The following is a 21,328-nucleotide window of genomic DNA, read 5'->3' on the forward strand; positions in this document are numbered from 1 at the left end:
CATCCCGGGTGACCTCTTCATCCTCAACACTTGGGGGTTGACCATTTAGCCACAGTGGGGCAGCAGTGCCACAGCTCCACATAACAACACATGTGTCTGGCATATGAATGCTCTGATCCTCAATGAAAAGACGGTATCAGTGTCACACATTATAATTAAGAGCAGGCCAGGATTGGCCATCAGGAGCACCGGAAGAAATCCAGGAGCCTGGTCTGCATTGCGACTTACCATATGGACCGCGTTATTTTTATTATTATATTTTGTTTCATTGCCTGCTTAATTTTTAAAATATATTTGCTAATCAATATGGGTAGCCGTGGGATGTGGTTTTTAGGTCTTTTTCCAGATAACAGTCATGTTTTTGGGCTTGCTGGTGCTTAGCTCCCAGAGCACAATACAGTGTAATAAACCATTTATCGCAATAATACATAAACAGAGACAAGAAAAAATATTAGAGGCAAAAAAGGAGTTATTATTGGATGATGCATTAATACAGATTTGATGCTTTGTTAATGCTAGTTAATACAAATACGACTGTAGTTAGTTCATGTTAGTTCATAGTGCATTAACTAATGTTAAAATATACAACTTTTGATTTTTAAAAGTATTACTATATGATGAAATTAACATTAACCAAGATTAATAAATGCTGTAAAAGTATTGTAACTAATGTTAACAAATGGAACCTTATTGTAATGTGTTTCCGATTTATTTATTGCTTTTAGCCAGTTGTCCAGTTGTAAAAATTAAATATTTTAATTATATTTTGAGGATATATTCAAATATTAAATATATATTTATTTCAAAGTCATTATTTTATGTACAGTATGCTATGTTTGTTATGCTTTAATTAACTAATGTTATAGGTCAGATGGAGCTGAGATAAACTTTAAAGTTAGGAACAACATACACACACACACACACACACAAAAGGAACAATGGTATCACTTTCCAAACAATTCTAATCATATTGAAAGTTATGTAAATTGTTGTTGGTGGTGTTTTTATTATTATTATTATTATTATTATTATTATTATTATTATTATTATTAATATTATTAGATACATTACAGTAGGTTGTCATTTCAAAAAATGTTTGCACTTTAAAAAGTGCATGATAAACTGCAATTTTTTTCCTTACATTTGTTGGTGTAAACTAATAAGTTTTGATGGACTACGTAAACATATTCTAAATTTTAGTGCTCAAAAGTCCCTCCCCAGTCCAAAAGGACCATTTATTCAAACTAGCATCAGTAGAGAAAGTAGAGAGCAGGATCAAATGAAAACATCCAAATGTAGTGAGGGTTAACAAGGCACATGTTGTTTTAGTTTGTAATGTGCCATATTAAAATGTTGATTTAATGCAAGAGATTATTGTACTGTTTACCTGTCATTTTCTTCTCTTTATTGTGCATATTTATAAAAAAAAAAAAAAAAACTCCACTGCAGCTATTCAAAGCCAAACCTCCATATTAAATCATTAAACTTCAATGGATGTTTATTTAAAAAAAAAAAAAAATGAATCCATCAAAAGCAGATGACTGATGGGTGATTAGAGCTCAAGGGGACAAAATTAAAAATATCGTTACCTGAGATGCCGATGCAGATTCTCTCTTCAACAGTTTAACCAGAATACAGTGAAGCTGTCTTGCATCATCAGAACATTAACAGTGGCTTTATTAATACATGTGGGTGGACTCTTGTTTTTAAATTAATTTTAATCAAAACAACCTTTTGTTTTTATATCTTTTCACACAAGTTATGTTGCACCATCAATATCCAATAAAAATACATTATTTTTTTAATGCATTTGTGTATCAACATACAATTTGTGTATCAATATTTGTGTATCAACATACACTTTGTGTATCAACATTTCCTTATGCTACTGAATTTTAAAAATCAATAAAACAAAATGAGTGTTGTCTAAATGCAAGTTAAAAACCAACCTTTCCAAAGCTCCCCTACTCTAATTTATCTACTGTCTTTTTACTCAAGCAAATTGGAGGTTGGACTTTCTAAAATATGCGTTAACCTCCATTAATTTCAAATGGCAGTGCACCAGAAACCATGGAAAAGATTCTTCTTAATTCTCATGTGATCTTCGGAAGTTTAGTTGTTCACTGGAACTCTGAGCAGCTTTCTCTGACTGTATTCATGACCTCTATGATTCTGTAACACAAAGACAAACTTATATGTATGTCAATATAAATGACAACAAACATGAAGCATTTAATAGTAAGAACATGTTTATAATAGATGTTAAATAAAAACTAAAGAGAGACAATTAAGAAACGGTACAGTTACAGACTCTGTGTAGATTACTCAGTTAAGTACTCAGGTATTCAATTTGATTACTGTTTCTAAATAGTTCAATAATGTCTGCAATATTTTAATGAATGCTGTATTTATTGTGGCCAAGGTGTGTGGGCACCTATTGTGTCTGCTTTTTTTTTTTTTTGTTTCTTGCTGTGAGTCTACGGCTAAAAAGTTGTGAAATTGGTGCCAATTTTGGCATCAGTCTCAAGTGCAACCATCTGTTCAAAGCTTATAAATCTGGAACCATGTGGTAAAAAAGTGCAAATCCATGGGTCCCAATTGTAATGAAGTTTTGAATTGACTTGAAAAGTCGGATCTGCCCCAAATTTTGCTTAGAACAGTTTGAGATCATACCTGTTAAAACGTTTTCAAAAAGCTTTTTGAAATACCAAACCATTCACTTGTAATGCGCCAAATATTTCGATGGCGCTGACTACTTTCAGGAAGTGAAGTTTAATCTTTACAACACTATATACTTTATATGAAAAATACATCATCTTGATGGCTATTTGATGTGTGTTTACATCTGGGAGACATATTTTTTTATGTTGTTTGCTCATCTGCAATGTGTCTCTCGGATGTCAATATGACATTCAACATAGACGTTTATGAGACGTATATGATTAAGAATGCTTGTAAATCTGGTCGTTTTAAGATGTTTAGCAGATGTTAATTAGAATGTGATACTTTCCGGATTAAATGCTCTTAAACAGACATCTCAGAGATGCTTGAAGTTTCCCCAATAAATTTCACACCATTTTTGCATGCTGTTTGTTTGCTCTGCCTCTTACAAAAGTTTGTCTAATCTCCACCCATACTGGCTCAGACCATCTTCAGATCATCAAATCCCACAAACATGAACATTGGCATTTTTGTTGTACAACTCCATTGACAGAAAAAAAAACTTAAATAAGTTGCTGGTGAGCCATTATCACAGCAAAACCTTTGCACATTGGCACAAAACCTTATACATATCAATGCCAAATTACCCTGAGAATACCAAGTACATTTGTTTGCAGCAACACCTCCTGCTCAGAAGTTATAAAGATGCAAATAATGGTACATCTTTTCATAGCCTTTGATCTATTTTTTATATTTCCTGGAGGACTGAACTGGCCATTAACAGGAAAATAAGTGTGGAAATCTGCATATGGGGCCTGTTAACCACTGTACCATAACTGAAAATAAGAGCTGTTATTAGTGAAATAATTCATCAATCAAACGCGAAAGGGTTAGAGTGAGTTAAAACAGTTTTGTGATGAACATACCTCTCCACTCCAACTCCAGATGCACAGAGACGAGCAAATACATGCATGTGTGACAGGACTATCTGAAAATGTGGGATGAAGAGAGAGAGAGAGAGAGAGAGAGAGACTTTGTCATTGTTCATAATCAAGTTATTTTAAGGTAAATATATATGCTACTGTTTTAATCACCTCTTCTTCATGCCAGTTAAAACAGGTTGTTCTGAAATGCTCAGCTACAGTTTTGAGCTCCTGTAGATCAACCGCATCCCCATAATCTCCATCCACGTCATCTACACCTGCACCCTCAGGAGAACACTGCTGGCTGATCGCTGCAACCGCTCTCTCAATTTGAGCATTTCTCTGTTAGATGGTGATGGATGTATTAACAGACATCATTATTGTCTTATTAATAATTAAATATAATTAATTCAATAATTCAAATTTTAAAGTAACATCAAAGCTCTTAAAGTGATTTTAAACCACTTAAATTTGATCTTGATATTTTAACTTGAAATGTAAATATTTTACACTTAATATTCATTTGCATGAAACTTCTGGTAGTAATGCATGCATATCTGCATGTTTGTTTGGACATATAATTTAATTTCTTCATCCAAATTTTGAGGAAAACAAGGAAACTTAAGAAGAAAACAATTGAATTATGATGACAAGTAAAAACAAAATTATTATGGGATGTTTCTAAATATGATTAGAGGATGAGAATTGATTAGACAGAGTTCAATCGTATTATAAAATAATACAAATCAAACCTGATGAAGAGAGTCATATTTTTTCTTCAAATATTGTCTCTTGTCCACGTCAGCTTCTGTGTCGATTCGGTGCTTCAGGATTCTGAATGGGACCTCATGACTCGGGGTCAAATCAGACAACATGAACTCCAGATATTTACCAAGATCCTGATGAGCTTTTGGGGTGTTTTTTAGAAACTCACTGATAGGACATTTACTGATTGTCTTATTAAGGACATGGAACAGAACAGATTAGAAACAACAATAGATTTTGAACATGAATATATTTGTATGTGTCCTATTGGGAAAATGCGCTATATTGAGATCTAGTGCATAAGGTGCTGTAAGCGATTTTTGTATGAAATGGCATGCAGAAAAGGTATTTATTACCCACTGTTGCTTTTCTGCTCCATCTTTGTTTCTAACCAGTGGGTCAGGAATGGACACTTTTTACATATCCGAGTTTTGACCGCAGAAGTAAACTATAGCATGGTAAACTTCTAAAGCGGTGAATGGAAGACCACAGCTAATATTATTTTTATGTTCCCATTTTCTCCAACAGCAAAAAAAAAAAAAAAAAAAAAAACACTGTTACATATCCACAAGTTTCCAAAAGAGGAAAAAGTAGAGAGAGATGGATTACAACAGAAGAGAGAAAGATGACAAATTTACGCCCCCTTAAGCCGCTGTATTAGAAACCCCACCCCATTATTATTGTTAATGCCAAGGTAATATAACACAACAATAATGTTATACATTTACACTAAGTAGGCCTAGTAAAATAAAAAAATAGAATATATATATATATATATTTTTTTTTTTTTTTTTTTTTTTTTTTTTTGCTTGATATACTGCTGAATAAGGTGGAAATGTGTCATCCCACTCTCTAAAAAGAGACCACAGAATGCAGCAGTCTGGTTCCAGAAGTAAAAATCCCATAGATTTTTTACATAGGGAAATTGATCTTTAACAATAACTTTTAAACCTTTAAAGACACACATCCCTTGAGCTCTGAGGTTGTTAATCAATGATATATGCTTCTGTTGAAGACTTTGCTATAAAAAAATAGTGTTTTATAGCAAAAATTCTGGGTGAAGAACTTCATTACCCATGATCCTGTTTGCTGATGAATTGCGGCAAACAAACAGCAGCAAAAGAGCTCTGCAGCGACCACCCCACTCCCATGATGCACTGTAAATTATGCTATCGAGTCGCTCTCCAAACACTCTCATACTACTTATTTTTATCGGAATATTTTGCAATATACTTAAAATACCTTATTTCTGGGAGGTCACGTGACGCCATGCAAGAAGCAGACATGTGAACGACGAGCTCTGCGCACTTTGCTACATTTTTTATTATTTTCATGTTATAATCTGGTGAAATTCGATACACCCAGTTACACATTTGCTCTTTGAGGTAAAACATGGCAAAGAAGTCAAAATCATCGGGCTCTGGAGACATTTAAAGACACTTACGTGTTCAGGTCGAAAGCCCCGACAAGCCTACAGACCAGAGACTCGATTTGGATGGCGCGGCGGGAGAAGGAATCCAGCATCAGTTGTCCAACATATCGGTGATGATGACGATGGTTCTTGCTGACTTGGAGGATCTCACTGTAATACGTCGATCGATTACGGCGATGGAAATAAAATTATCTGAGTTAGTTACAAGAGTGTCGGATGCTGAGAAACTAATCGATTATTTGGAGTCTTCAGAGAGGGAATTAACTGCTAATCCGCCCATGACCAAAGTTGATCTGGAACGTATTCTTGAAAAGCTTGAAGATCTTGAGAATAGAAGCCGCAGGAATAACGTCAGAATTGTTGGAATTTCTGAGCATGAGGAGGGCAGAGATATGGTGAAATTCCTAGACGAGCTTTTCCCGAGTCTGCTCGACATAACAGGCCACAAGCTGGAAATCGAGCAAGCTCACAGAGTCCCTGCTCGGAGATCTGCTGAGAGAGATAGGCCCCGATCGGTTCTGGCCAAATTTCTGAGGTCATCCGATAAAGATCTCGTGTTGCGCCAGGCGAGGAGCAAAGGGAAGCTTTCTTGGAGGAATCATAATATTTTCTTGTTCCTAGACTTTGCGAGTTCGACAAGAGAGAAACGCGATCGGTTCAAGGAATGCAAGAAACTCTTACATCAGTGAAAGATCACTTTTGCTCTGATGTTCCCGGCCAAACTGAGAATAGAAACAAAGGACGGTCGCAAAGTATTTACATGTCCCAATCAGGCAATGTCATTTATTGAATCAATGGGTGAGTAAACCATTGGATGTTTCTCATGTGAGTGGGTCGACTCGCTGTACTTAATCTGGCTTTTGAGGAAGCTGGGCATCATTTTGGTTTCTTTTTGCGTTGGCTCCGCCTAGCGGCTGGAGATTTTTTTGTGAATAACACTTTCCTTAAAGAAGGTTTTGCATTGACGGAAGATTACGTTTGCATGGAAGTTCCCGGCCAGTTTGAGAGTGGACACTACGGATGACCGCAAAATATCTACATGCTCACACAAAGGATGTCTTTTATAAAGTTGACAGATTGAGTAAGTCATGGTATATATTTTATTCGGCCTCCGAGTGAACTGACTCGACCATCCGGGGAACCGGGATGTCGGTTTTGTTTCTTTTTGTGTTAGCTCCGCCTAGCGGCTGGAGCTTGTGCCATTTATGGGACACTGGAATGATTACGTTATCCGCTGAACTCATAACAGCTGGCTCACTGAACATTCGTTTATCTATCCGTGAAACTGAACGGTTTTATATCAGCTGAAATTTGTTTTGTGGAGGATCACACTTTTAAAACAGTTCTGTGAATTAATCTACATGTTCTTTGTGTTCATTCTTCCTTTTGGCTGGGGGTTATTTTACAAAGTATTTTCTGTTATGTAATTTTGCTTCACAAATTTGTGAGGCAAAATTGAGCAATCCAATGGCAAAGTTGTCGTGGGGGCTCGTGGGCATTCATGGACCTTTTGAATTTAAAGGGATTGTCGCTTTCGTGCACGGGGTTAATGCGCACGTTTTTCTTAATTCTGTTTGTTTTGTTCGGGGGAAAGTTCGGGGTTTGATTGTTTCACTAATGGGGAATGTGGTCTGTATCATTTTGTTTTTGACACACAGTTTCTTTTTTTATTATATCAATATGTCAGTTGTTAATATGAGTGTACTATCTCTCTCCACATGGAATGTGAATGGGTTGGGGCACCCCATAAAAAGAAGGAAGGTTATTAATTTTCTTAAACGTAAGAAATATGATACAGTTTTTCTTCAAGAAACTCTCCCCGCAGGAAGCTGAAAAATTTGGGAAGATATGGGGTGAGCATGTTTTCTTTAGTGCTGGCTCAAGTAAGAGCAAGGGAGTCATTATATTGGTAAATAAACATCTACAATTCAAATGTCTCAAACAGATTAAAGATATATTAGGAAGAGTCATTATTGTTTTAGCTGAAATTCAGGGGCAAAGGTTGATTTTGGCTAATATTTATGCGTCTAACGCTGATGATCAGGGCTTTTTCATAGATCTTGATGGGATGTTGCAAACCACTGGCACCCCTCATGATATAATATTGGGAGGAGACTTTAATCTTTTGATGGACTCAGTCCTTGATCATAGTGAAGCAAAAGTGTGTAAACCCCCTAGAGCAACATTGATGCTTCACAGGATGTGTAAAAATCTTGGTCTTACAGATATTTGGAGACTTTTGAACCCAACTGGTAGAGACTATACATTTTTTTCATCAGTCCATAAGATTTATTCTAGAATAGATTATTTTTTTTTATATCCAAGTCCCTCATTTCATCTGATGTGGATTGCTCAATTGGAAATATCTTAGTCTCAGATCATGCCCTGGTGAGTTTAGAGGTGGTGCCACATACGGAGAAAAAGAAGTCATATAGTTGGCGCCTTAATGTGTCCCTTTTGCAAAATCCTGAATTCCAACAAATGTTAAAGACTGAAATCAATGTTTATATGGTGACCAACTGGTCCTCAGTATCCACTGTGGGCGTGGCTTGGGAGGCACTTAAGGCGGTTCTTAGGGGCCGGCTCATACAGTATGCCTCATTCATCAAAAAATCCAAAGCATGAGAATTCGTGGAGTTGGAAGGAAATATTTAAAATGCCGAAGCAGGGCTGAAGCGCTGTTTGTCATCCGATGGCCTCAGAGAATTGACTCGATTGAAATACAAATAAAATACTATTTTGTCGTGAAAAGTAGAGTTTTGTCTATTCAGGGCACGACAGTCATACTTTGAGTTGGGGGACAAAGCAGGAAAACTTTTGGCTAGATATATAAAGCAGAGAGAGTCTTTTTCTACCATTCCCTCGGTGAAATCTGCTGGTGGTGAAATATTTACCTCGGCCATTGATATTAATAATGCTTTTAAAGAATTCTACTTTGATCTCTATAGTTCCACGTCTATATCTACTGATGAAGATATTAGAAACTTCATGGAACAATTAGATCACCCTAAACTGATGACTGAGCAAAATAATTCCCTTGATTCTGAGATCACCTTGGAGGAGCTTGGCGAGGTTATTAAGGCCTTACCTACAGGCAAGGCTCCGAGGCCTGACGGCTTTGCTGCTGAGTTTTTCAAATCTTATGATACAGAACTGGCTCCACTTTTGCTAGAAGTTTATACTGAATCATTAAAGAATGGAAAGCTTCCTCCAACCATGACACAAGCCCGGATCAGTCTGATTCTTAAAAAGGACAAAGATCCAAGTGACTGTAAAAGTTACCGTCCAATTTCCCTGATCCAGTTAGATGTAAAAATTTTGTAAAAAATTCTGGCTAATCGATTAAGTAAAGTTATACATATAGATCAGGTGGGGTTTATTCGGGGCCGCAGCTCTTCTGATAACATTAGGCATCTCATCAATATCATGTGGTCAGTAGTGAATGAACAATCTCTGGTCGCTGCCATCTCACTTGGCGCCAAAAGGGCATTTGATATTGTAGAATGGGATTATCTTTTTAAAGTTTTGGAAATATACGGGTTCCGGAGTACGTTTATTGGATGGATTAAGTTACTTTATAGACACCCAGTAGCGGCGGTACAAACAAATGGACTAATTTCAGATTATTTTACTCTGGACAGGGGCACCCGGCAGGGTTGCCCGCTTTCGCCATTATTGTTCTGTCTTTCCCTGGAACCATTAGCAACAGCGATAAGAAAGGAGGATGATTTTCCAGGGGTGGTGGTGGTAGGTATGGCGCATAAACTCTTGCTTTATGCAGATTATATTTTATTATTTGTCTCTGACCCCAGTAGATGTATGCCTTGCCTCCACAGAATTATTAATTCCTTTTCTAAGTTTTAAGGATATAGAGTCAATTGGTCTAAATCCGTAGCTTTGGTTCTGACAGTGTACTGCCCAGAAACGACTTTCCAGCCGGGTGCTTTCCAGTGGCCCAAACAGGGCATTAAGTATTTGGGTATTTTATTTCCAGCAAATTTGTGTGATTTAGTTAGAGTTAATTTTGACCCCTTAATAAAATGGTTTTCAAGCAATGTGGGCAGGTGGGCTTCTTTACATTTATCTATGATTGGGAAGGTTAATGTTATTAAAATGAATTGTATTCCAAAACTCAACTACCTGCTACAATCTCTCCCTGTAGATGTCCCCCTCTCTTATTTCAAGCAATTTGATAGCATAGCAAAATCCTTCATTTGGAATGGTAAGCGTCCCAAATTACATTTCAATAAGTCACATAGGCCAATTGACAATGGTGGGCTAGGCCTACCCAAGATTTATTTTATTATTATGCATTCGGTCTCAGACATTTGGCTCATTGGTCGCTTCCACCTGAGAGAGCCCCTCCCTGGTTCTGTATAGAACAGGAAGTTCTTGCCCCTATTTCGCCACTGCAGAGCCTTTCTATCAAATGAATCGGAGAAGCTAAGTTACATCCCGTTATCTCACACTTGAACTCGGTATGCACAAAAGTGTCCAGACTGTTTAATTCTGACATTTTTTTAAATGTTGCCTCGAGCATATGGCTGAACCCCAAACTATGCATCAACAAGTCCACTTTTTGCTGGTCAGAGTGGATTGGGAGGGGGGTTACTACACTCCGTGACCTATATGAGAATGGAGTGTTGAGATCTTTTCAAAATTTGGTTCAACTTTTTGGGATTCCTAGATCTCAGTTCTATAAGGATTTATATAAACTGTACTGTTTTTGGGAGTGGTTTACACCCTCCTAAAGCGGCAGATACTCTGGAAGTGGTGATTACTGCTTTTGGAAAAGGTCATGAGGCATCGGTGTATTACTCCCTACTAATTCAGAGTCTGGGAGATGGAACTTCAACTTCTCTTAAGAGATTATGGGAGAAAGATCTAAATTTGGTATTGGAGGAGGGAGAGTGGGCTGGGATTCTAAAAAATTTCAAATCTGCATCCAGAGACGCAAGGGTTCGCCTTATGCAATTTAAGATTTTACATAGAGTCTATTGGATCCCCCTCTAGATTGCATAGGCTTGGTCATAAAGGCACACCCACCTGCTGGCGATGTCAGTCAGAAGATGGAGACACAACCCACGTCTTTTGGGGATGTGTTAAGATGCAAGAATTTTGGATGGGGATTCAGAGTTTTATGTGCAAGGTTTTGCCCCAGACTCTGTATCTTGGGAGATGGGGCAGTCATTAATTTGGAGAATAAGCACATGAAAAACTGGGTCCTAACTAGTGTTATGATCGCTAGACAGATCACTTTGAGGAGTTGGAAGTCAGCTGGAGCACCCCCGTTTCAGGAGTGCTCTTCAGAGATGGCCAGAGTGGCAGCTCTTGAGGATGGGGTATCCAGAAGACTGGGGAGTCTGGACATGTTTGTAAAGAAGTGGGGCAGATATCTGTCTTTTTTGGAGGGCTCTCGGGGAGGAACAGTGGAGAGAGAGGTGTAGGGGTTTTATTTGATTGTTTTATTTATTTTTGTTTTATTTTTTATTTATTAATTCATTAATAAATTTTTGTTGTGTGTCTATGGTTGTGTGACCACTGGAGTGTTGTTGGGGGTTGGGGGGGAGGGGGGGGGATAGTGGGGGTTGTATATTGATTCTGTATATGTGTGTTCCACTATTAATATTTAAAGGTTGAATCAATAAAAAATGTTAATCGGGAAAAAAATTCCTTATTTCTATACTTACACTCAACAACTTTAAGCCAATAGTTTTAGATTTTTTCCATTATTTTTAACTTGGCTGGTTAGCATCATCCCGTCAGCCCCTGCTGGTAGATGCCAGAACTAAAGCATCTGGTGCTAAAAGCATCTTGCAAAAATGACTGTGTATTATAAATCGCAAGAACTTTATTATTTAATAGTAGATGTTTTACTAGTGACTAATTGTTTTAGGAGGGCTCTTAAAAGTTAAATTGGATATTTCTGTATCTGATGCCATTGCTGAGTGAGGTGTCATGTGACACCTGGGGTCCTGTGCCAGCCGAACACAGCCATTGAGATGAATATTGATGCCAATAGCGTTTTCCATGTATAACACAGGTTCGTGATTACAATGATATCAACAGTACAATCATATTTTTAGAGACTGTAGTTTCAGAAAGAGAGGACATGTCTAAGTAAATTGCTAGTGTTATGGCTAACGTTGCTTACAGCACCTTTAAGTGTTGAATTTATTATTTCCCTTTGTGTAAATTATGTAATGCTTTATTACCATGTCCCCAAACCGGCAGGGTGAGGATGTTTTGACATGTTTCTGAAGATAATCAAACTGACTCTGGAACGTTGCTTTGTCAAGGTTAACCTGCGAAAATGAAAACAATTAATGTATCAGGTGCGATCTGTAAATATATTTCTAGTAAAATATACATTTTCAGTTTATAGTTTACATACTTGATTTGGTTTTCTCCTCAGGCATTGATATTGTTATTGAGATTTCCAATACAGTATTTGGCATATCTGACCATAAGTTTATTGAATTAATTTAATAATATCTTTAATTTAATAATACTCCACAAACCTTGCATGAAATCAACAATATCTTAACCTGAAATCCATCAATCATTTTTCCTTCATAGCTTCTAAATGTGCCTCTCCCATCTCTTTCTTACCTGTCCTAAAGACTTAGACTTTTACAAGAAAACAGCCCTTGTGTGCAGTTCATTGTAATTATAATTTATAATTATAATTTATTTATCACACATTTGCACATATACAGTGAAATTCTTTTTTTTCACATATCCCAGCTAAGCTGGGGTCAGAGTGCAGGGTCAGCCATGATATGGTGCCCCTGGAGCAGATAGGGTCAAGGGCCTTGCTCAAGGGCCCAACAGTGGCATCTTGGCAGTGCTGGGGCTTGAATCCCCAACCTTCTGATCAGTAACCCAGAGCCTTAACTGCTGAGCCACCACTGCCCCTAAATTAATCACATGAAAGAATATACAACTGCTTTAAACACTGCTTGTTCTACCTTCTTCCATAATCAATAGACAAAATGTGTAGACTAAAAACACTCTTTTCTGTGAACTAATACTGCCTTCACCTATTCAGCTTACTGTATTTTTTTCTTTTTTATGTGAATCATTCCTACATTTTTCCAAGATGAAAAATATTCTATCTTTTAGGTTTTCTCTTCCTCTGAGTTCCCTGAATTCCTGATAGACTGCTCAGTCCATCCCATCACTGCCTCTATTTCATCTTCTATGATTAGTAAGTCTATCAAATTCCTCACACAAAATTATCATATAGTTCTCAGAAGACATTCTTGGGTTTGTAAAAGGCACCAAATTAATCAAAAAATATTATTATTATTATTATTAGAGTACAAAAAATGATAAGGTTTGATAATGACTCAATAAAATCCTGCATGCACAAACCTTTTCATTGTAGTGCATCCAAGTGGCTGAGAATGCATCTGCAAGATAGGTCTTCAATACAGTGTCATGATAACATGCATAGCTGGGCTCTTGAGCTTTAGATGCAGTCACTGTGTACACTGGAGGACAGTTACATATTTCAATGTTAAAGCAAATGGAGACAAACTATTCACATTCATGGCATGCGTTATTCTGTCAGGGTCCTGCCATCTCTGCCAGGTCTTGTCTTCCTCTTTAGTGGCAGGATCCTGACATTCCTGTTATATTATGTTATTTGACTTCTGTTGTGTTATCTATCATGTTTTCTGCCCTGCTTGTTTCTATACTTGTCGTTCCCTGGCCCCACCCCCTTGTTTTCCCACATTATCTGTTCATTTGCCACACCTGCCTTCAGGCCCGGCTCCACAGGGGCCTGACACACCCACTTATGAGCTTGGCCCACCTTGGCAACCACACCCATCCAGCTGTTTGGCCCACATGGAGGGTCCTATGGCCCACCTTACATTTTAGAGCTGGAGCCAGGCCTGCCTGCCTTCCTTGTTTATCTCCTGATTTCTCCATCTTTATATTCCCCTTGTGTTCTTTTGTCCTGTGTTGGATCATTCCTTGTGGTTTTCTCCTCTTTGTGTCACAGTTAGCTTGAAGGAGAGGCGAGGACTCAGGCACAGACCCCTGGGTGTGGGGTCCAAAAGGGAGCAGGGTCCGGAGACCAGGGAGGAGGACCCAGGTAGGGAACAGGGTCTGGCAGCCAGGAAGGAGACTCAAAGAAGAGGGCAGGGTCTGGTGGCCAGGGAGGAGACTCAAAGAAGTGGGCAGGGTCCAGCGGCCAGGGGGCAGCTCCAGGAATTGAACAATCTCCAGAGACTGTATAAGGTCAGACAGTCTCATGTCAGGGATAAGGTCAGGCTCAGTGTCGGCCACTGGACAGGTGTCAGGGGTGGCTGCTGGGTAGAGATCAGACAGGACTGGGTCAGACTGGGCAGCGGCTGCTGGCGACAGGACTGGGTCAGACTGGGCAGGGGCCACTTGACTCTGAATAGGCCGGACGTCAGCCACGAGGGACAGGAGAGGCAGGGCGTCGGCCGCAAGGGACAGGACAGGCAGGGCGGTGACCATGAGGGACAGGACAGGCAGGACGGTGGCCAATGGACAGGGATTAGTCTGGGTGGAAGCTGCTGGACAAGGAACAGTCTGGGTGGCGGCTGCTGGATAGGGGTCAGTCTGGGTGGTGGCCGTTGGTCAGGGATCAGACTGGACGGCAGCAGCCGCTGGCATAACATCAGACTGGGCGACGGAAACTGGACATGATAGAACAGGAACCGACTGACAAATATCTTAACAGCATAAAAACCACAACAAACTAGCACAGGACAGAGAACACAGGGAGGTTAAATATGGTAGGAAATGAGGAGGGCAATGAAGGCGAGCAGGTGGAACAGATAACAAAGTAACAAGGCAAACAAGGGAGCGGGGTATCACTAAAGACTGAACTGACATGAGTGCACATGGCAATGAGAAAAACACAACAAAGCCAAATGCACTCACACACACAAGCATCAGGATCCAGCTACAAAAAAATAAACAAAGCTGACCAAAGTGGTAGAATATAGACATTAGGTATACAAGACAGAAAAAACACAAAACACAGGTTCCAGGTCCCGACACCAAAGAAAACACTTAAAGGAATGGTTCACCCAAAAATGAAAATTCTCTCATCATTTACTCACCCTTATGCCATCCCAGATGTGTATTACTTTCTATCTTCAGCAGAACACAAACAAAGATTTTTGAAGAATATCTCAGCTCTTATGGTCCATACAATGCAAGTGAATGAGTGCCAAAATTTTGAAGCTCCAAAAATCACATTGGTCCGCATAAACATAATCCATAAGACTCCAGTGGTTAAATCAATGTCTTCAGAAGTGATTTGATATGTGTGGGGGAGACACAGATCAATATTTAAGTCAATTTTTGCTATAAATTCTCCTCCCTGCCCAGTCAATCTCCACTTCAACTTTCACTTTCACATTCTTCTTCTTGTGTTTTTGGTGATTCACATTCTTTATGCATATGCCTTCATGCATCCAGGAGAAGAATTTCTAGCAAAAATGTATGAAAATTTCTTAAACATTGATCTGTTTCTCACCCACACCTATCATATCACTTCTGAAGATATGGATTTAACCACTGGAGTTTTATGGATTACTTTTATGCTGCCTTTATGTGCTTTTTGGAGCATCAACATTTTGGCAGCCATTCACTTGCATTATGAGGACCTACAGAGCTGAGATATTCTTCTAAAAATCTTAATTTGTGTTCAGTAAAAGAAAGAAAGTCACACATCTGGGATGGCATGTGGGTGAACCATCCCTTCTTGACTTTCTTAGTTATTGTGTTATTTTGTCAGTTTTGCTTTTTGTTTTTTGGCCTCTCGTGGGTTGTTTTGTTTTTGCCTGGGCATTTTGTATTTTGATTTTTGAGACTGTCTGCATTTGGGTTCTATGGCATCAGAATCTGACAGAATGATCCAACCTTCATTTTGAACCCAGCAGACATTTTCATGAGGGTTTATCTTACCCTCGCTCCAGTCCAGCCGCCCATTTCCAACTCTGCGTGTTCCCTTTCGGTCCACACCCTGCCATCCTGCTCCTCCGAAATCCCCTGGGACCATTCGCTGGCCCCGACCTGGACAGTTCGGCCAGCCCTCCCTGGACTGTTACATTGGTCCCTCCTAGGACTTTCCTGGCAGCCCCTATCTGTTCTGTTTTGATTTTGTCAGGTTGGGATGCCAGGTGGCGTTCCTTCCTAGTCTTGTCATTGTTTTTAGTATTAGGATCCTGACAGTCCTGTTATTTGACTTCTTTTGTGTTGTATATCGTGTTTTCTGCCCTGCTTGTTTCTGTCCTTGTCGTTCCCTGGTCCCACCTCCCGATCTGATCATTTACCACACCCCTTTTTTGTTCACGCTTTTCGTATTTAACCCTATGATGGGTTGTTTTCTTTTTGCCTGGGCCTTTTGATTTTGAGTCATTTTTTGCTTTTCTTTAATAAAGCACTTTTCTTTGTTTGAAACTGTCCACATTTGAGTTATTCAGCAAACTCTAACAATTTCCCGACCACTTAGGGAAGTCAGTTGTGTTTCTAATGTCATTTCCATTTCTTACCATGAACATTGTTAGGGAGGTGGGTGAACATTGATCCAGAAAGACAGCTTTCCATGTATATTACCATCTGAATGACATAGCAGTTGGAGAAATGATCAGAGATGTACTATAAATCATACTCAGGTTCTGGATAATATTGTAACTCAAAGTATTGTATCATTGTTGACTGATGGTTCCCCTATTAAGTGATTTGCAGAAACAGCATCAGTCTAAACATCAAATTAATGTGATTATTTATTTTGGCCATTCAAGAATAAATGATACTTTGTTCTTTTAGATAAATGAGAGAAATGTATTTAAGTTTTTACCTAAAATATTTGTACATTTAGTGTTTGGAGAACAAAACCTATATCCGTGCCAACTGTTTCTCAAAATTGGATTTACCTAAACATTTTTATACATACCTTTGAGAATTTCTTAGCACTTGCCATTTCATTGATAGTGTCAATGAGATCTATTGCATGAAGCTGTAATAATAAAATATATATATATATAGTTATCTGATTTAAAACAATGTCTTTATTATATTCATGTGTAAATAACATCAAATCTCAACAAGAATGAAATATAAGTGAAACAAAGATGTTACGGTTTAATATTAATGATAAATAATGTATAAATGTAATATTAATATTGTAATATTAATATTAAGCCTAAAGATGAGTGCGTGCACACGTGTGTGTGCTGTCACATTGGTTCTGATCAGTCTTTAGAAATCACAAAACTAAAGGACACCGTTATAATGTAAATGTTCAATGTAATGTTACAAAGTCAATGGAAACATGACTATATAAAATCAAATGACAATTAAACCTTTTTTTTTTTTTTTTTTTTTTTTCTGGTGCTTAAAGTAAAATGTCATGTGGTAATATCAAAGTCTCATTAAAAGATGAAATTATAAAAATAAATACAAATAAATAACTGTTAGCATAAGAAGTGCAAATTAATATTTTATTATCATTTGTTAAAATAAACAACCAGAGAAACATATTTTATAATATTATCATTTAAAAAAAAACTTTTGTTCACCAAATCAAAGTCATGTGATGTAACCAATGTGTAGGTTACCATTTTTTTGTCATGTGAAATTATGACAAAGAAAATAAATACAAAAAAATAAAAATAAAACCAAAAGTACACTTTTAGACCCTCATTACTGTGTAAACAAAGTTTTTTTGTCAGATATTTTGACATTTTTATGAAAAAGCACAATTCATTTAGGTCATATGGAGTAACCCTGAAAAACCTCAATATATTTATGACTTTTTTTTTCTGTTTGAAAACTTCTTTGAAATTTATGTTTTCTCATGAAATCTCATGTTTTTAAGGTGCAGGGAAAGTAGCTTAATTCCTTTTACTTGATACTTACAAAATATGACATTTTAAAGTCACTAAACTTTTTTTATTATTTTTTTAAATTTATTTTTTATTTTGTTGAAAATGCTTTAAATGTTTTTCAAAAAATTATGAAACCAAGTTGAACAAAAATATTACATTTCCACGAACTTGACATGTTTTAAACTAGAGTTTTTAAAAGATTTCTCATTTTTATCACCTCCGACAACCTTAACTGTCAATGACCAAATCAAATACATATACAGACCCATTAACATCTAATGTATTAAATACAATAAAAGCAACCTGCATTCCATGAATTCAATATTCTATGAACCTCAAAGGATTCTTACACATTTGTAAGTCTCTAAAGTATTTTTTTAAGTTATGTTTGCATTGTATCAATTATAATATATTCATATATAAACAAACATGAGTTTAAAGTTCATTCTTGCTCCAACAACCTGATGGACACTTGTGGATTTTGCAGTAGTTTAGTGACTATTGAAGCAAATATTTAGGTTTGCAGGTCAGATTTATTATGCCAATATCATATTAATCCTTAAATGTGATACACTGTATGATTAAAATAACTTACTGTGCTGTCAGGGAAGCAAAATACACCATAACTTCCATGATCTGCCAGGTAGACGAATATTGTGTCATTTTCTCCACTGCATAAAAAAAAATATATCATTACTACTGTACATTTATTTACAGACATTTACTGTGTCTGGGCCTATTATTAGCATTGTAATAATAGACATGAAAGGAAGTTAATATGATATTTATTTTCTCATAAACAAACCTTTTAAGTACTTTCTTTGGTCCACATTTTTCAGTCTTCCTCACGGCACGTTCATCACCTTTGAGTACAGCCAGGAAGTTCTTAGGTGTCACATCCTGTTAGATACAGTATTAATCACTGTCCTTAAATACAGGACAAAATCATTTGAATAATGTTTGATGTTAAAGGAATTTTACATGTGTAGTGTAGTCTTTCAGAACCCTTGGATACACGTTTGACCCATGTGGTTTATTTATAATTTTTCCAGGATGAGGGTTTCTGAAGAAGCAATAAAGATAGGAGTATGCTGTGTGTTAAATACAATTATCAAGACTGTTCCTGCACTGACAGTTACCAGCACATGTACGTTGGCCCCCCAAAATATCTGGACATTTCATTGCATTTATTGCATGTCACTGCATTAGATAACATTATATCAAAGCAAGTGTCATGTGCAAAAAAATAAAAATACAAATAATAATGCTAAACTAAAGTGACACTTAAAACTGTAGGGCTAATGTAAAGAAATACTTTTTGGGGACCACTGCACATCACAATAGATATCAGTAATGAATGAACCACAAAGTACTCAAAAGCTGCTGCAAATCACTCACTTCTTATTGTAAGCGATGTCATCATACATCATCACCACGATCTGCTCATCAGGAATTCCATTCTGATGCATTATCTGATATGCGTGGCACACATTGGCCTGAAGCAGAGTTGTAAAAAAAAGCATAAAGGATTTTTAGTTTGTTTTAGAAGGAGCAGTTGTTATCGTCAGGGCATACTATGGTACAATGTGTGGAAGTTTTTCCATGTGTAAATTGCTCAAGGCACCACTCAAGCAATTTCTACATATATGTCTGTCTAAAGAAAGTAACAAAATAGAGAATAAATATGATGACAAACCTGGTGTCTGTAATTTTGCCAGGTCTTTGAACCAGCCACAAGGAGAACCCAATGCTTTCCCATTTTTTCAGCCCTTTTTTGAGCCATTGCAAAAGCAAATTCTAATTCAGCATGAAAAAGAGAAAAAAATATGTTTGTGAAGTAATGTGTCAGTTGTAACAGTTTTTTAGATTGCATGCTATTTCCATACCTGTATTGAGTGTTGGATGTTCCTCGTTATCTGTCAGTCGTAATTGATGGCAGCACACTGACAATCACTCTGTTTACTGTATTTACTAAGCATACACACAATGAGATGCCTTTCCTATCAACCAATCATAGACCTAACCGCAAACCTAACACTGCCCCTAAGAACAGAGGGTTTTGATTTGTCCATTGGAATATTTTTCTAGGAACAATGCAGGAAGTTAATCCAGAAATATGCCATACTTTTGTAAATGACATTAAGCTATTATTTTCCTTTCTGTTGTAGAGTCTAAACAGGTTTGGCTGGTTTCACATGATAGGAGCACTTGAAAATAAGAGGTAGAATTTGTAAATGAAGAGGTGCAAAATGCTCAAGGAGCCAAAACTCAATAAAAGAACCAAGGGTGGATACAGTTTTAAACAGGATAATTTGGGTGCTTTCATTTAATACTTTGTCTAGTGGAATATAGTTAAATATATGTCATGCAGCATCTTCAAACAGGTTTCAAACAAGTGCCTGGGTTTGTTTCTCGCAGGTAGCAGATGCTTTAACCAAGTCCCATCCCTAATCCTAACCATATGGAGCCTGTAAGGCTGAGTAGCCTGCCAGAAACAACATCAGGCACTTTTCTCCCCTCGCACACATGACTGTCAGTGATGGCCACACTCTGTGATCTGAGATGTCTAGTCGCATAGGCCTACTAGTCACCGATTCAAAGATCAAAGGTGATGAGCTTGAGTTATGTAGTGTGTGCTAGGCTTTAGGGTTAGTAATATATTAAAATAATTACTACTCTAAAAATCAGATGTGCTGTGCCTGTCAAATAATACCCATTCTAAGATATATGTGAAATATCGCAGTTTTGGTCTCAGTACTGTGGTGCCTGCACACACCTGTAGGTCCAGCTATGGCCACTGGGGGCAGTTCAGAAATTCGGAAAGCATAGACAATTGTAACAGACAAAACAATCGACCTGCTGAAGATTTTTTCCACGAGAACATGCACAGACTGGCGCTGATATCTGAGATGTAAAGAATGCGAGATGCTTTCAAAATGGAATTTTTTGAAAACATGCAGCAACGAAAAATACATTGTATTTGTCAGTAGTGAAGGCTCACATGCACACTTTGCAGTACAAAACCACCTAAAAGCACAGAAAAGTTATCAAGACCACAACGGAATGAACTAATACAAAAAACAAACAAAAAAAAACGTACTGAGCAGTTAGGAATGAGGTGTGATTTGTGCTGCAAAATGTGCATGTGAGTCTTCCCTACTGACAAATACTCAGTTCTACTCCGTCATTGAGTCTGTCCTGTTTACATCTATAATTGTGATTTGATTCAGCCACCAAATCAGACAGAAGGAAACTACAACGGACAGTCAGGACTGCTGAGAGGATTATTGGTGACCTCCTGCCCACCATCCAAGATCTGTACGTCTCCAGAGTGAGGAAACATGCAGGTAGAATCACTCTGGACCCCACACACCCTGCCCACTCCTTCTTTGAACTGTTGCCCTCTGGCCGGTGCTACAGAGCTCTGAGCACCAGGACATCCAGGCACAAGAACAGTTTTTATCCTCAGGCCATTTTCCACATGAACAATTAAACTCCCTTCAGGACTCCCCAATAGTGCAATAATGTAAATGAATATCTCATGTACATATGTAAATTCACATATTTAATACAATAACTGTACATACTCCTACCTTGCACGTATATTACCACTTGCACACGTACCTACACCATTCTATGTTATATGTCCTATTTTTTGTATGTCTATT

General features: G+C 37.6%; 1 protein-coding gene across 2 annotated transcripts; it reads right to left on the bottom strand.

The window, feature by feature from the left end:
• Window positions 1-1,393: 1,393 nt before the first annotated feature.
• Window positions 1,394-19,679, bottom strand: LOC127423351 (legumain-like). Of its 2 annotated transcripts, none has more exons than XM_051667580.1 (14): window positions 19,547-19,679; window positions 19,357-19,457; window positions 19,059-19,156; window positions 18,642-18,723; window positions 18,466-18,560; window positions 18,256-18,331; window positions 16,727-16,789; window positions 16,323-16,389; window positions 13,159-13,277; window positions 11,997-12,086; window positions 4,337-4,444; window positions 3,756-3,926; window positions 3,588-3,649; window positions 1,394-2,172 (listed from the first exon to the last, which is right to left on the bottom strand). In XM_051667580.1, exons 2-14 carry the CDS (start codon window positions 19,441-19,443, stop codon window positions 2,121-2,123), a joined length of 1,170 nt encoding a protein of 389 aa, XP_051523540.1. In that variant the 5' UTR covers window positions 19,444-19,457; window positions 19,547-19,679; the 3' UTR covers window positions 1,394-2,120. The 2 variants fall into 2 exon arrangements, with proteins under 2 accessions (XP_051523540.1, XP_051523538.1); XM_051667578.1 differs by having other exon boundaries at window positions 4,337-4,540.
• Between the last annotated feature and the right edge of the window lie 1,649 nt (window positions 19,680-21,328).

The sequence above is a fragment of the Myxocyprinus asiaticus genome, chromosome 32 (genome assembly GCF_019703515.2).
Source record: "Myxocyprinus asiaticus isolate MX2 ecotype Aquarium Trade chromosome 32, UBuf_Myxa_2, whole genome shotgun sequence".
Taxonomy (NCBI): Eukaryota; Metazoa; Chordata; class Actinopteri; order Cypriniformes; family Catostomidae; genus Myxocyprinus; species Myxocyprinus asiaticus.

Bases quoted from the DNA above. Each gene is read 5' to 3' on its own strand.
- LOC127423351 (XM_051667578.1), bottom strand. From the start codon at position 19,443: ATGGCTCAAAAAAGGGCTGAAAAAATGGGAAAGCATTGGGTTCTCCTT. The intron at 18,561-18,641 runs GTAAAATTCCTT...TGTATCTAACAG, and splicing joins TGAAAGACTACACTACACAT to GATGTGACACCTAAGAACTT. The intron at 2,173-3,587 runs GTATGTTCATCA...TTTGTGTTACAG, and splicing joins TCTGGAGTTGGAGTGGAGAG to AATCATAGAGGTCATGAATA.